A 13,169-nucleotide genomic window follows, 5' to 3' on the forward strand; every position below is an offset into this window, starting at 1 on the left:
TTCCACAAAACATCAGAGTAATACAAATAAATTGCAGCCTCATATTTTAACAGAAAAAGTTTCTGCCTGTATCTTTAGCAAATTAATAACATATGAACAGTTTGAGACAGGCAGTCCAATGTAAAACTAAATAATCATAGCATTTAATCCATAAGCACACCTTTCCGGATGCTTTTTAGAAGTTATATTTTCATCTGTTTAAAAGAAAAAGTAACGTGTGGGGTTGAAAAAATTCTATATTCTGCATATGGAACATCAATGATGAAAATCCTCAGTGTATGTCATTGAGAGGAGGAAGTTCTTTTTGTTGTGTGGTTTTGGTTTTTGTTTTTTTTGTTTTTTTTTTTAAAATGTCAGTATACCAGAGAAGTCATTTTAATTATATAATTACTGAAGATTTTGGAAGGTTTACACAAGACCCATAATTGGGCATAAGACATCACATCCTCTGGTTATATACACAGCAATCTGGTCTGGGTAACATTCTTTGCTCTGACCAATGTGTGCGAGGGGGGGGCGGGGGAAGGAAGGGGAGGGAGGGGAGAGGAATGGAGAATTAAAAATACTTCCTCAGATTATATTTTCTTTACTTCATTTGCTTAAAATTTTTTGATTGCATAAAATGCACTAAAGTATTTATTGCGATGCACCTCCGTAGTTAAAATACCTTGCTCTCGATGTGATATCCTAGATACTCAAACAAAAGACATTCAGGTGACAATGAAGGCTTTTTTTTTAATTTTAAAAAGACATTTGTACATCTAAAACTGCACCACAGCTCAGTCTCCTTTATCATGCCAGAGTTGTGACAGCCAATGCATAAAAAATTAAAATCCAATCCACCAGATAAGACATGCAAAATGTCTCCTCCAATCCCACCCCCATCTCGCCTTCAAAAAAAAAAAAACCAACCCTGCACATACGGAGCACACGCACACTCGCACCCCCAAGAGCCATCACTGGGGCGACAGTGCCAGGTTTGAGGGACTGCCACCCCCCCACCCCCGTACCCCAGCACTAGCGACCCCGCTCCGGGCTCCATTAGGGGAGGAATCCCACCTCGCCGCTTCCCCATCCCCTCAGACAATGGTGCTTTCCCCCATTAGCTCCAAATTGTCAACATTTTTACGCTAGGCCCCGGCCCCACCGGCGCGGGCGGACCCGCCGGGCAAGGGCTGAGGCGCGGGGGCCGGAGCCCCCGTTCCGTTCCGGCCGGCTCGGGGCCGCCGGGTGCCGCGGCGGGGGCGGGCGAAGGTGGGGGGGGAAGGGGGGCGGTGTGGCTGAGGTAAATAAATGGCCGATCGGCCGCGGCCCGTGCCCCCCCGCCGGGCGCTGTAACCGAAGCCCAGGCGCCGAACTGCGCAGCAAACATTGCGCGGCGCGGTGGGCCGCGGAGGCTCGGCGAGACCCGGGCCGCCGCCCCCGGACACCATTTCGCCGACGGCGGCGGGGACTGTGTCGGCGCAAGTTGCCCGGCACCAGCTCCCCCCACCCCCCCCCCCCGCCTCGCAGCCCCCCGGGCGCCGGTCCCCCCGCGCCCCACGGCTCCCGGCGTCACCTCTCCCCTCCGCCGGGCCGGGGGCCCAGCCCGCCGCTCCCCGCGGGGAGGCACCGGCTCTCCCGAGCGAAGGCAGCTCGCCTCCCCGCAGCCCCCAGGGACGGGGCGGGGGGTTCGGGCGGGCGTTCGCCCCGTTTCGTCCCCAGGGGCCGGCGGCGATCGGCTCCCCCCCTCCCTGGCGGGCGTGGGAGCGCGGCCGGGAAAGGGGCCGAGCCCCCGCCTCCCTCCCGCTCGGCGGCAGGGCCCAGCGGCCCCGAGTCGGGGCAGAGCCCAAGCCAAACAAAGCGCGGCCTGAGCGGGAGCCAAGGGTGAAGCAGCCTGGGTTTTTCCTGCCGGTGCCCGGCCGGGCGCGGCGCGGCCCAGCGCGGCCGTCGAACCCCGCGCAGGCCCCCGCTCGGCGTGGCGGCGCCTGGCTTACCCCGATCCCCGGCGGCGGCGGCGGCGTTGTTCCTCTCCTGCTGCTGCTGCACCGGGCGCGGCCTGGACACTCGCCTGGGTCTCCTGTTGGCGGCTCGGACCGAGTTCATTTGCCGACTCGTGTGGGTGGCGGAGAGGGGAGGGGGGGAATCCTCCGGCAACCGGTGCCTCGTCGGGGAGGGGGGGAAGGAGGGAGCCCCGGGGCGGCCGCCTCGCAGCAGCGGGCAGCAGGGAAGGAGGGAAGGAGGGGGGGGGTCTCCAGGCGCGGGTCCCGCCGCCGCTGCCGCCTCCTCGCCGGCTCGCTCGAGAGGCAGAGGAGCCGCCGGCCGCTGGCTCTCCCGAATGCTGGCTGTGGGGGACGTTCGCGCCGCGGCCCCCCTCCCCGGCCCCCCCGAAAATCCCTCTCTTAAAGGAGCCCCGCGGTCCTGCCCGTCTCAAGCCCGTCGCTGCTCCGTGGCAGGAGGAGCCATTGACACTGCCAGAGACACACACACTCGCGGGAGGCAGCCACTGGCGGCCGCGCTCGTCCAATCGCCGCTGCCTAGACAACCGACTAGTAGCCGCATGGCCAATCCTCGCGCCGCTTCTATGGGGCGCGGGGTGGGGAGGGGCGGGCGAGCGAACGGCGCGGGGTGGGGTGGCGGAGCAGGATATAAGGGTCGGGGCGGCGGGCGCGGGGGAGTGTGTGTGGGGGGGGCCTAGTGGTGGTTGCGCGGGGGCCGGGGTGTGTCGCGCCGCGCGGGGCGGCGCGATGCGATGCGAGCGGCAATGGCGGGGCCGAGGCCCAGCGCCGGTGGTGGCGGGCGGCGTGAGGAGAGGGCACGGGAGCTGACCGCAGGCGCGGGGCCCGGGCCTGGTAGGGCCGCGCTGAGCCGAGCCACCCTATCTCACTGGATCTGGCCGAGGCCGGTGGGCTAAGGAAGGGCCGGCCGGCGGTGGGAGCTGGTTCTGTGAGGCTAGCGGGCTCTGTGAGGGCAGCCCGCGGGCCTGCCGCCGGCTGGCCCGTACCGTGGGCGCCGCAGGGACCTTGGCGGAGCTTACCCGCGGGCAGCCAGCAGGAGGGGGAGTGTGGACGGGCCCGAGCGCCCGCAGCTCTCCGCTGAGGCCGTGCGTGACACGGGAGGGAGGGAGGCTAGGGGCGGCTGCCGCCGAAAATGCCTTGTTGTGTGTACGGTGTGCCTTGGTAACCCTGCCCGGGGTGTGGGCTTAGCCCTGCTGCGGCTTGGGCTGGGGGTGCCGTCTCACTCGGTTTCCACGTACTGGCTACTTATTTCCTGGCTGTTAACTTTTTTATTCACTCAGGGAATGTATCAGTTCCTTGGTCGGTGTGCACGCTTGTGTTTGTTACCTTTTGCTAATACAGCAATGTGCTATTTATCTTGAGCTGGCAGCTTAGACAGTGTATGAGGCTTCTCCTGCTTCATTATATTTGTCATGTTGGTGCTCAGTCTGTGGCCTGAGTGCAGAAGAAAAATGATTGAAGTTAGTGTGCCTTTTTTCCTTTTCAGAAACCACTTAATAAAATGGATGGCAAAATCCAAGCAGTAAGGAAGATACCTTCTCTTTGCAGGGTTGCTCAGGAGTCTGCTTCTAATGCTGCAAAGGTGGGTTTGTGGGTAGTTCTACTTAAACTAAGCACTTGGAGTCTGTGGAAGCAGGGCCTGTGTCTGTGCCTGAAAAGCAAAAATGTGTTCTCTGGTATAAAGAGTAAATAAATGGTTGTAATTAAAAATACATTGGGTAGGAGCTTGATTAAAGCTGATAAATGAAGGTGTAATATAAACTTAAGAAATGAAAGCTTGAAAAAAAAAAAAGCCTTAAGAATGTTTATACTTGTGCTTCTAAAGTAAATGACAGTGAAAATGTACTTTTAAGATCATCTCAGACTGGAAATAAATGTATGAGAAATCTTACAGTAGCTGTTAAGGAGCATTTCTTAGACTTAGCATTTTGTTGCCTTGAAGAATGACTGGAGAAACAGTGGAGGATTGTTTCCATGCCTGTGAAAAGTAATTCTTGCCACCTTCTCTAATAGTAGAGAAAGAAATAATAAAGTTAAGCTCTTGTGAAAAGAACTTCATAGGGAAAGAAAATAAATGTTATTCTGTTTGGGGCCAGTTTCTGTCATAATAATAATCAGGCTAGTGTACTAAACATTCCATAGAGCTGTACATTTACATGTACATATCATAAAAGTATTTTTAATTCTGATAGCAGTATTGTGAAACTGTGCTTTAACTCTTGAGTGGGAAGAATGACCATATTCAAGAACTGTGCTGAACTTACTGTGACCGTTAAGGATTTTCACATTGTTAAAAACCTATAATTTTTAAATTATAGTATTTTAATAATTTAGAATCATAGAATGGTTTGGGTTGGAAGGGACCTTAAAGATCATTCAGTTCCAACCCCCCTGGCCATGGCCAGGGACACCCTCCACTAGACCAGGTTGCCCAAAGCCCCATCCAACCTGGCCTTGAACACTTCCAGGGATGGGGTATCCACAGCCTTTCTGGGCAACCTGTTCCAGTGCCTCACCACTCTAACAGTAAAGAATTCCTCTCTAACATCTAATCTAAATTGACCCTCCTTCAGCTTAAACCCATTACCCCTTGTCCTGTCAATTTAATTGCAGTTCTGCTCAGCTGTTCTAGTTGTGCTCTTTTCACCAAGACCTAGCAAATGAATTCTGAGTATCATGAGGTTACCTGAAATTGCTCAATATTGGTGTACTCCAAACTTTTAGCACTCTAAATGGTTGAAAAGCTGTTCAAGGGTCAAGATGGATGGCAAGCTAGTTTTCACCTAAAGCATGTAAGAATCTAAAACTTCTGATATTAAAACTTTACTGAAAATTTGAATTGGACCAGGCTTTAGACTTTAAGAAAGTCTTGAACTTGAACTAGTTTGAAACCCAATGATGTCTTGGCCTAAACACCGCTTTTTGTAATTGGCTTCTTGAGGTGGTAACTTGTGTTAGGAACGTGTTGGTGGAAGTCTGGCAAAACTTACTGTAAATGGGAAAAATGTAAGACTAAGTATAACTACTGGTGCAAAAAGTGGTATCTGTAAGCATTCATTTGTAGCTTACAAGGCATGGAGTAGAGAAATAGTTATAATGCTCTTGTCTAATGTTCTTGACTGCTTGAGAAAGCCAGACACTAGAAAGCCTGAAAACTCATCAAACAGTTTTGACTTGAACTCTTATCTCATAACAAAATTAAATCTATCCTATTTGATTTGTGATGACTAAGACTATCATCCTAACTTCAGTTTTGTAAGTGAATCTTTAAAATGTTATACTTGGCCATCCTGTGCCTCCATTGCTGCTGTATAGCCTCTGAGTGGAAAAACTGTGCTGTGATGAAAATGACACTGAAAGTCCAAACTAGTATTCAGACTTCCTTGTATTGATGACTGTGGAGATGCTTTAAGCCATCCTGTATGATGTGCTGATGAACCATTCCTGAATGTGGATGTGACTTAGACTGGTGAGGTAATTTTACCTTTGTCAAGACAGCTTTTTCTTTATTTAAATTGGGAAGAGAGGGAATGGAAAGTGGAACTGAACTATACTGTGATTTTTTTGCATAATTGTCTCTAATATAAATGCTTGCTAGACTGGTTATGTTGGCCACAATTCACCTTTTGGTGACCCATGAACCACTTCACATTATGAACAGAAAGGCATAAGACCTGGGTGAAGAGTTTACTTGGAGCATTTATAGCATAAGCAATTTGGGCAGAGTTGTCAAGCGCTAGCTCATCATATGAGACTACCTTCTTAACTGAATTTCAAATGTATATGTATCTCAATGTTGATATTTGTTTCTCTGTATGTATATGAAGAGTTGGCTGCTGCTTTGAAGAGATCACCTTCCTACATGGAGGAAGGGATGCCACAGAGTGCTTAGTGATAATAACAGTAATTTGTTAATTATGTTTTAACATAGAATAGTTAGAGCTTTGTAGCTAGTGAGGCAGCTTCACAGAGAAAAGTAGTGCAAATCGTAGTGAAGGAAACACTGATACAGAGCTTCCTATTTGTTTGTGAGGGTGATGTGCAGAGACAGAAGAGCAACTTTGATTCATCTGACTTCTTCTAAATTGAAGAAGACAGTTAAAACAACTTGAAGGTTTGATCAAGGTAATGGAACAGTTAAGTACTTTTCTAGAATCTCGGTAGAGAATACATGAGAGACTAGAGATGGTGGGGCCACAGAATAAGCAGGTTTGGGAAATGGGTGTGGGGCAGTGTAAACTGTTAAGTCAGCCAGGGTGATCTGCAGGAATCACCACTATTTTACTGCTTTTAATGTACATATCCACTAGCAACCTGAAAAGCCTTGCTTCAGACTGTTAGAAGTGCTTTGAATGTAGGACAGATTCATGTAAGTTATGATCCTTACTTGCCCTGAGGATGTGAGTATTGCTTTAACAGTTGATCAAAACAAGTCTAGGATAATAGATTTCAATGAATGGTGATCTGTGGATTACTTCTAAGGGGTTCACAAAAGGTAAGAAGAGCCTTCAACTTGATGGCCTAAAGCTCTATTGAAAAATTGTACAGAAACTGCAAATTGGAAAAAAACCTCAAACCACTGAATTGCTGGCTTGCAGTTAAGTGGAAAATGCATAGTATTCTCACTAGTTTTCGCTTCCTAATATTTGAAAGGGAACAAGAAATATTTTGAGAACACTGTTGCAGTTTGTTACACAAAGCCCACTGCAGTGTCTTTAGCTAGAGCTTGTGGATTTGAACAAGAAATACAAGTCAGTTTTTATCGTGCTCTTTAATCAGTTCAAATGGCTTGGCAAAGGAGCCACGTGTCTATCCTACTCCTTACAGATGAAAGTGAGGCAAAAAGGGCTGAAATGGCTTGCCCAAGAGCATTTACAGGCTATTAACAGGGCCAGGAATAGAACCCAGGGTACAGGAGTCCTTATCGAAGGCTTTCTCCAGTGTCACATTACTGCTTTCAGAAGCATAAGACTTTTGCTTATTATTTCTAACCATCTCATAAGCTGTTAATATATCCCTGGACTAAAAATACTGCATTGAAGATTTGGGACTGACTCAGTGTGGACTACTGACTTTAAATTCTTTAAAACTAGAACGTTGTTTCTTATAAGCTTGGAAGAAATGAGCCTTTTGGAAATAGTGATACCTAGAACTGGTTGAATGTGCTTGTTCTGCAGCTCAAAAATATTAATGTTTTACTGTGATTTCTGTGACCCTCTGTTCGTCTTAGATGGGATGTAGAACAATGAGACTACCTTCTTCACTGAATTTCAAATGTATATGTATCTCAATGTTGATAATGCAACTAAATCTTCCCACTCTTACAGAAAGACTCTTGAATCTCCTCTCCATTTACCTGGAATCTGTCTTCTGAAATGTAGCTTGATGTTAGCTGACCTTAGTGGGTTGCCTTCTGGGTGAATGTCTGTGGCTAGGATGTTTTCTGTAGCTGTACCAACCTGGTTTCTGCAGGAAGAATAAAGACCTGGGGGTGGGGAAATGTGTGGTGTTTCCTATAAGCTCACATGACTGTTGCAACATGTTTAGATAAACATGTTAACTCTGCCCTACCAAAAGCTCTCTGGAAGCTTGAATGGTACTTCAGTTCTCATTATGTTTTTTTAAATAAAATTAACTGCTGAAAAAAGTCCTGGAGGGATGGTGTCTTGAGTTTTAAAGCATTATCAGCTGTCCTGGTAGAAATTTTATAACCAGATGGATAATATACACGTTACCTGCCTTCTGGATTTTTTGGGACTATTCAGGGAATGGAGAAAGGTCATGAAGCTCTTTCCATCTGAGGGATGTCAGCTGATGGGGGACAGGGAAAGCACCCAGTTTCATATTGCTGGGTTGCTAACCAGGAGGGAGGCATGGGGTCGGGGTGGTCCTTTGGGCTGCTACTGCAAAGCTCTGGGTGTGGGTCTGCAGGACTGCTGCACAAGGGCTAACCTGTTGGCCCTTGAGTCAGAAGCAGGCTTGCAGTGGAGCTTGGTAACATGTGCGCTTGTGCAGCTTGATGTGCTGTATGTGGGAGCATGTGGGAAGTGGGCTCAGTAGCTGCCTTTGTGTCAATGAAATTTTGAGAAAATTATATGTTTGATTTCCCAGCTATAAATCAGGAGTGTAAGAGGTCTGGAGCTCAGAGTGAAAGGAGGCAACAGCTTATTAGAGATGAAGCCTGAACGACAACTTTAAGGTGGCATTGGGGCAGAGATGTGACTGTGCAGACCAGCCTACAGTCGATGGGAATTTATGTTGAGGTGGAGAGGCTGGCATCTGTTGCATGTGAAGGTGGAACTGTCTCAAGCATCCTATCTACATTTTCAGCCTTGTTTTTCCAGTGACATCTGCTGCTGTCCACTGAAGTCCCCAAGCTTGATCCTCTAGATTGTAATGAATTTAGATGTTTCAGATAATTTGAACCAATAGCAAGCTTCTGTGCTAAAATTAATTAAAATACATTGAGTATAAATCACACAATTTTAAAGGTAACCTGTCAAAATAGCATGATTCCTCCAAATGATCTGTCTAGATACTTAGTATAATGCTTAGATAATATTTTGACTTGGTGGTTGTCATTCATTCAAGGTTTGCTTTTCACTACTTCTTTCTCTGTGTGTACAGAGATAAAAAAGCATGGGCTACACCTTGTAGCTCCTTTCAAGTTGTGGCTCAGATTTAAGAAATTTCCTTAGCTCTTGCTATTAGTTTCTAGTTTCAAACTTGTCTTGGACTCAATTTTTATTTCTTGGAGTCTACTTTTTTGCTCATTGCATTAGCAGTGTGTGTATGTGACAAGTTCTCCCTTCAGAGCTAGGGTTTCGTGTCCCCAAATACAGCAGGTATGTGTGTTTACGTTGCTTTGGAGGAGATACAGCCTGACCAAATCTTTCAATGTAATGAATTGAGTCAGACCCCAAACAAGAAAGGCTTAGAAGTACCTTCAATACCACCAACTGAAAACAAACAAACAAAAAAATCAATCGTTTGATACCAGGAGACTGGAGTTGTATGAGAGCCTGCCTCCAGATTTAGACCTATCAAAGAAAAAAATGGCTTCTTTAGGGAAATTTTTGCTGGTTTGGGGGATAGTTCTCCCCACAAAAACCATCAGTAGGATTCTGAGCTCTCTGTTTTTACAAAGCACTTGTGCTACCTGATGCTAGAGTGGCAGGAGCAGTTAAAGACACTTAGTTCATCTTCATTATGAACAGCTAAATCTGAAATTAGCACCAGAAATCCAAGTCTTCATTTTCAACTTGTCAGACTGTTGGTGGCATTGTAGAGCACCTGAAGGGTGTTTCTTAAGTGGGATTTGCTATCTCCATGCATGTCAGCAGTGAGCAGAGAGACATACCCCTTTCAGTCCTGGAGATGAGAAACTGAAAGTACCTGTAGTCTTGCCATCAGCATGTGAATACATATAGTACAATTGCCTTTAAATCTTGAGAGCAGGTAGCTGTGGGTGCTATTGGTATTATCTCACTGTTTTACCCTATCAACAACTGATTTTGTTTACTGATGGGAACAAATTCTTCGTGCTGAAAAGGGAGAATATGAAGAATATTACTGGTTTTAACTTTGCTGCCTGGTAGGCCCAATGCCATTTTAAATCTCCTGCTCCAAAATTACCATTTTCTACAGAGAAGTTCTTTAAATACAGAAAGGTTGTGAAATTAATTCCCACAAATCCACCAACAACCAACCAGAAAAAAAAAAGGTGCAGCATGTTGCCTTTTGCTCTTTTTCTGGGTTGGGCAGCTAGAAGAGAAGAGTCTAAATCCTTTTTCTCCATCTCTCTACCTCAGTTGGATCTGTCAGTTGTGGCTTATCTGATGGGGGGCGGGGGGGGAAGGTCTAGTTATCCTTTTGTCTGATTCATGAAAGATATTTCCTCAGGAAGGGTTTTTGAATGCCCTGAAGAGTGTTTTGCAGTTAGGGTCTAAACTGTTGTTGCTGTTAAGAAGCAATCCTGCCCTTGACAGGCATCATTTTGCTGCTTCTACCCTGTCCCCTGTTCTGTCAACTAGCATTTACACAGCAGCACAGTTAGTCAGATCAAGGAGGTAATCTGACTGAAAACTAATCCATCTGAAAGCGCAGCTATTTTTCAGGTACAAGAGCGAGTGTTAGCGCAGAGAGGTGTTGGGAAAGGATAGCTCCTGTGTGGTGAAGGAAGCTGGCACACCAATTGGCTTAACTGTGATCCTGGAAGCATGCTTTTAGCACTTCCCTGGGCCTTCGGGTGAAAGTCACCTTTAATTAGATATGTTTTACTGGAATGCTCTCAGACATAGCTGCTCTGCTGTAGGATCTGTTTGGGCTGCTGCTGAAGCACCATGTTATGTTTCTTGATTGAGCTATCCATTTAAGCAGGGCGTTTAAGCTATGTAATGACTTTAAGCAGTTCATTTCTCTTCATTGCCACGTGGTGGTGATGTTGGTTGTTGCTTTCAAGGAGCTTTGGACTTCCACTGCTGAGGGTAAGTGGCAGATCAGTTGGCAAGGAATGTCTTACAGGTCAATCAATACCTACGATGACTTCTTCCAGTGCTGCATGGTTTTTCCGGTTATCCACATGGTGGGGATGTTTGTGCTCCTGTTTGTACTCCATTTTACATGTGAACATTCCTGACACCTCAGTAGGGTCAGCTAATCAACAACAGAAAGTGTTTTGCTAAGGATAACTTCGACAAAATATAATAGATTTTCAGGGTAACACACTGCAGGTATCTGCTTTTGAATCCTTGCTCAGCTGTCATCCTAGGTTATTCTAGATCTAGAAGGTTTGCCTATCCCATCTTTCTCACATGAATCAAAAGCTTGGTTGTGATCTTTCTGTCTCCCCAATGACCCTGTTTCTCTGGTGAGATCTGAACTCCATCCTCTCATCCTCAGTGGGTCAGCTCTCACCTTTTCCAAACATAATGTTCTCAATGCCTTACACTATGGTGTTGCTGGTCAAAGTGTCGTCCTTCAATTTCTGTACTTCTGGAGTCTGCAGGACTTAGGAAAAGGCTATTTTGTGTGGACTATTGATTTCTTTCACTTTCGAGGGTGACAATGTATATTTGCCACTAACTAGCTAAGCTGGAGATGAGTGTTATGTTTGCCAAGCTGAGTGGTGGAGTGAGCATCCCTGGAAGACTCAAGGATTTTTGCAGTTAAAGGGAACTCAGGCTTGCATTACATCCTTAGTAGAGTGTATGGTATATGCCCTATAGGTGTGTATTCTCTAGTCTTGAGTATATGTCACCCAGCGTATGAACATAAATACCAAAACATAGGTGGGCTTTTTACTATGCAAAGGACATAAACCCAGGAATTCACCCAAATTAACTGATAAAGAATAACTGTGCTATATATGGAAAATGCTCTCCTCTCTCTCTGTTGCCTGTAACTAATGTCTCGGGATCTCATCAGTTTTATGCTGACGAGCAGAGATGGAGAAGAGATCATCCATTCAGAAGAATGTGTGTGGAAATGAGATCGATAGCACTGTAAAATCCTCTCCACTGACTATTGGTGATGAACATCCGTGTGATCTAGGCCTTGAAGAAATTTATATAGTATAGGTAAATGCATATTCACCGTAAGGACAGCTTACAAACCAACTGGTTTAAATATGTTAAATAAAGTCTGGTTTTCTTCCACTTGTCTGTGTCCAGTACTACAAACTCAGATTTACTGAGTCACTGGAAGTCTTACATCCTCTTGTTCCTCAGCTTTTTCAGAAGTTTTTATGGATTTCTTCACAGCAAGGCAGAAGAGGAAAATGGAAAATCAAGACTATCATGTATTTTCAAGTCTCAGCTAAGATGAGAAGGAAAACTTAAGACAAGACTAGTCTAATATTTTAGAGAATTTCCCTATTAGGAATGGGATAAAGGGAAGTGATATGCCTATGGTGTTTTGTGTATACATGTTATTGACAGTAACTGCAAGTGTGTGTTTGAGATAAGTAGACTAGCTGTTGCTCTGGAAGTTTATAAATGTTCAACCTTTATTGTTTGTTTTGTAACCTTTGTTTCTTAACAGCTGATCTTTGTCTTTTTTATCAAACTGGTGATCTTATTACTGTGTATGATTAAATGGATGACTTTGTCTTGGAACGTGGCTTGGCAAAACCAGCCACATTTTGATCCAAGTTGGGTTTTTTAGATTTACATCTGTGTAGATAGCATTACTTCTGTGAACCACTTTCAGTATGGACTAGCATAATATTCATTCACAACAAAAAATTGAGTCGGGCATTTTACTTCATTTTTTTTTTCAGTGATATGTGATGTAGAAAACAACTGAGAAGGAAGGAAAGCATCAATTGAATTTTCTTTATATAAACTCTGTCACAACATGACATTAGTTGCAGTAGTCAGTGTTGGGCAGTTCTGGGCTGTGGCAGCCCAGTGCTGGGATTTTGCATCGCTCTGAACGTGTTTGGGTGGATAGGGGAGGTCCGGCTATCACAGTCATAGTTTCCACAGTCTGCATGAGTGTCTTGACAGCTAAGTAAGTTCTGTTGCAAGACACTGTGTTGGACAATGTGTACTTAATATTTCCATGCTCAGCCTGTGAGGTGTGGAAGAAAGAAGGTAGCAGTCTCATTTATGAGTCAAAAATTCTTGGAGGTGTGGAAGAGTAGTCAGTGGAGTAACATAAAAAGATGAAGATTGGGCAATGGAATGTTTGGCGTTGGTTTTAATTAGAATCATCCTGTTCATCATTCATATTGTGAGATAAAAAATATCCATTGCTATAGCACACTCAAAGAGGAAATATTTGTATTATAGTTAGTGAGCAATTCTAATTCACCTGCCAAATATAATTGTATTGAAATCTAGACCTTATTCCAGCAATATTCCCCTTATTGTAATGTAAGAGAGACACAACTGGCATTATATTTATCCCTAATCTGTCTGCAATCTAATGACTTTTGTCTAAAATTCATACTACTATTAATTCAGTATTAAACTTAGCAATTATATCTGTCAGCCAAAAAAATTAATAAAGTGCAATTAATAAACCTTTCTCAGACAAACCCAAGCCTTCTTGTGCCTCTCCCCTTAGAAAGGTAAGAAGATGGCCCTCATTTTGTGGCCTGGAAGAGCAACTCTTGTAAACCAGAGATGGAAGTTGATCAATGACTTTGAGAGCTCACAGCTGAAGGTT

The 13,169-nt window shown here is 45.4% G+C and overlaps 1 protein-coding gene across 2 annotated transcripts in view; it reads right to left on the reverse strand.

The window, feature by feature from the left end:
- FBXO11 (F-box protein 11) overlaps positions 1–2,461 on the reverse strand; it is a 78,422-nt gene extending 75,961 nt beyond the window's left edge. For both annotated transcript variants that reach the window (XM_054822251.1, XM_054822250.1), the window contains exon 1: positions 1,977–2,461. In XM_054822251.1, coding sequence (XP_054678226.1) covers positions 1,977–2,085 — 109 coding nt within the window. In that variant the 5' untranslated portion in view covers positions 2,086–2,461. The remainder of the gene's footprint in view (positions 1–1,976) is intronic.
- Positions 2,462–13,169: the final 10,708 nt, after the last annotated feature.

This window comes from Grus americana, chromosome 3, assembly GCF_028858705.1.
Source record: "Grus americana isolate bGruAme1 chromosome 3, bGruAme1.mat, whole genome shotgun sequence".
NCBI classification, from domain to species: Eukaryota; Metazoa; Chordata; class Aves; order Gruiformes; family Gruidae; genus Grus; species Grus americana.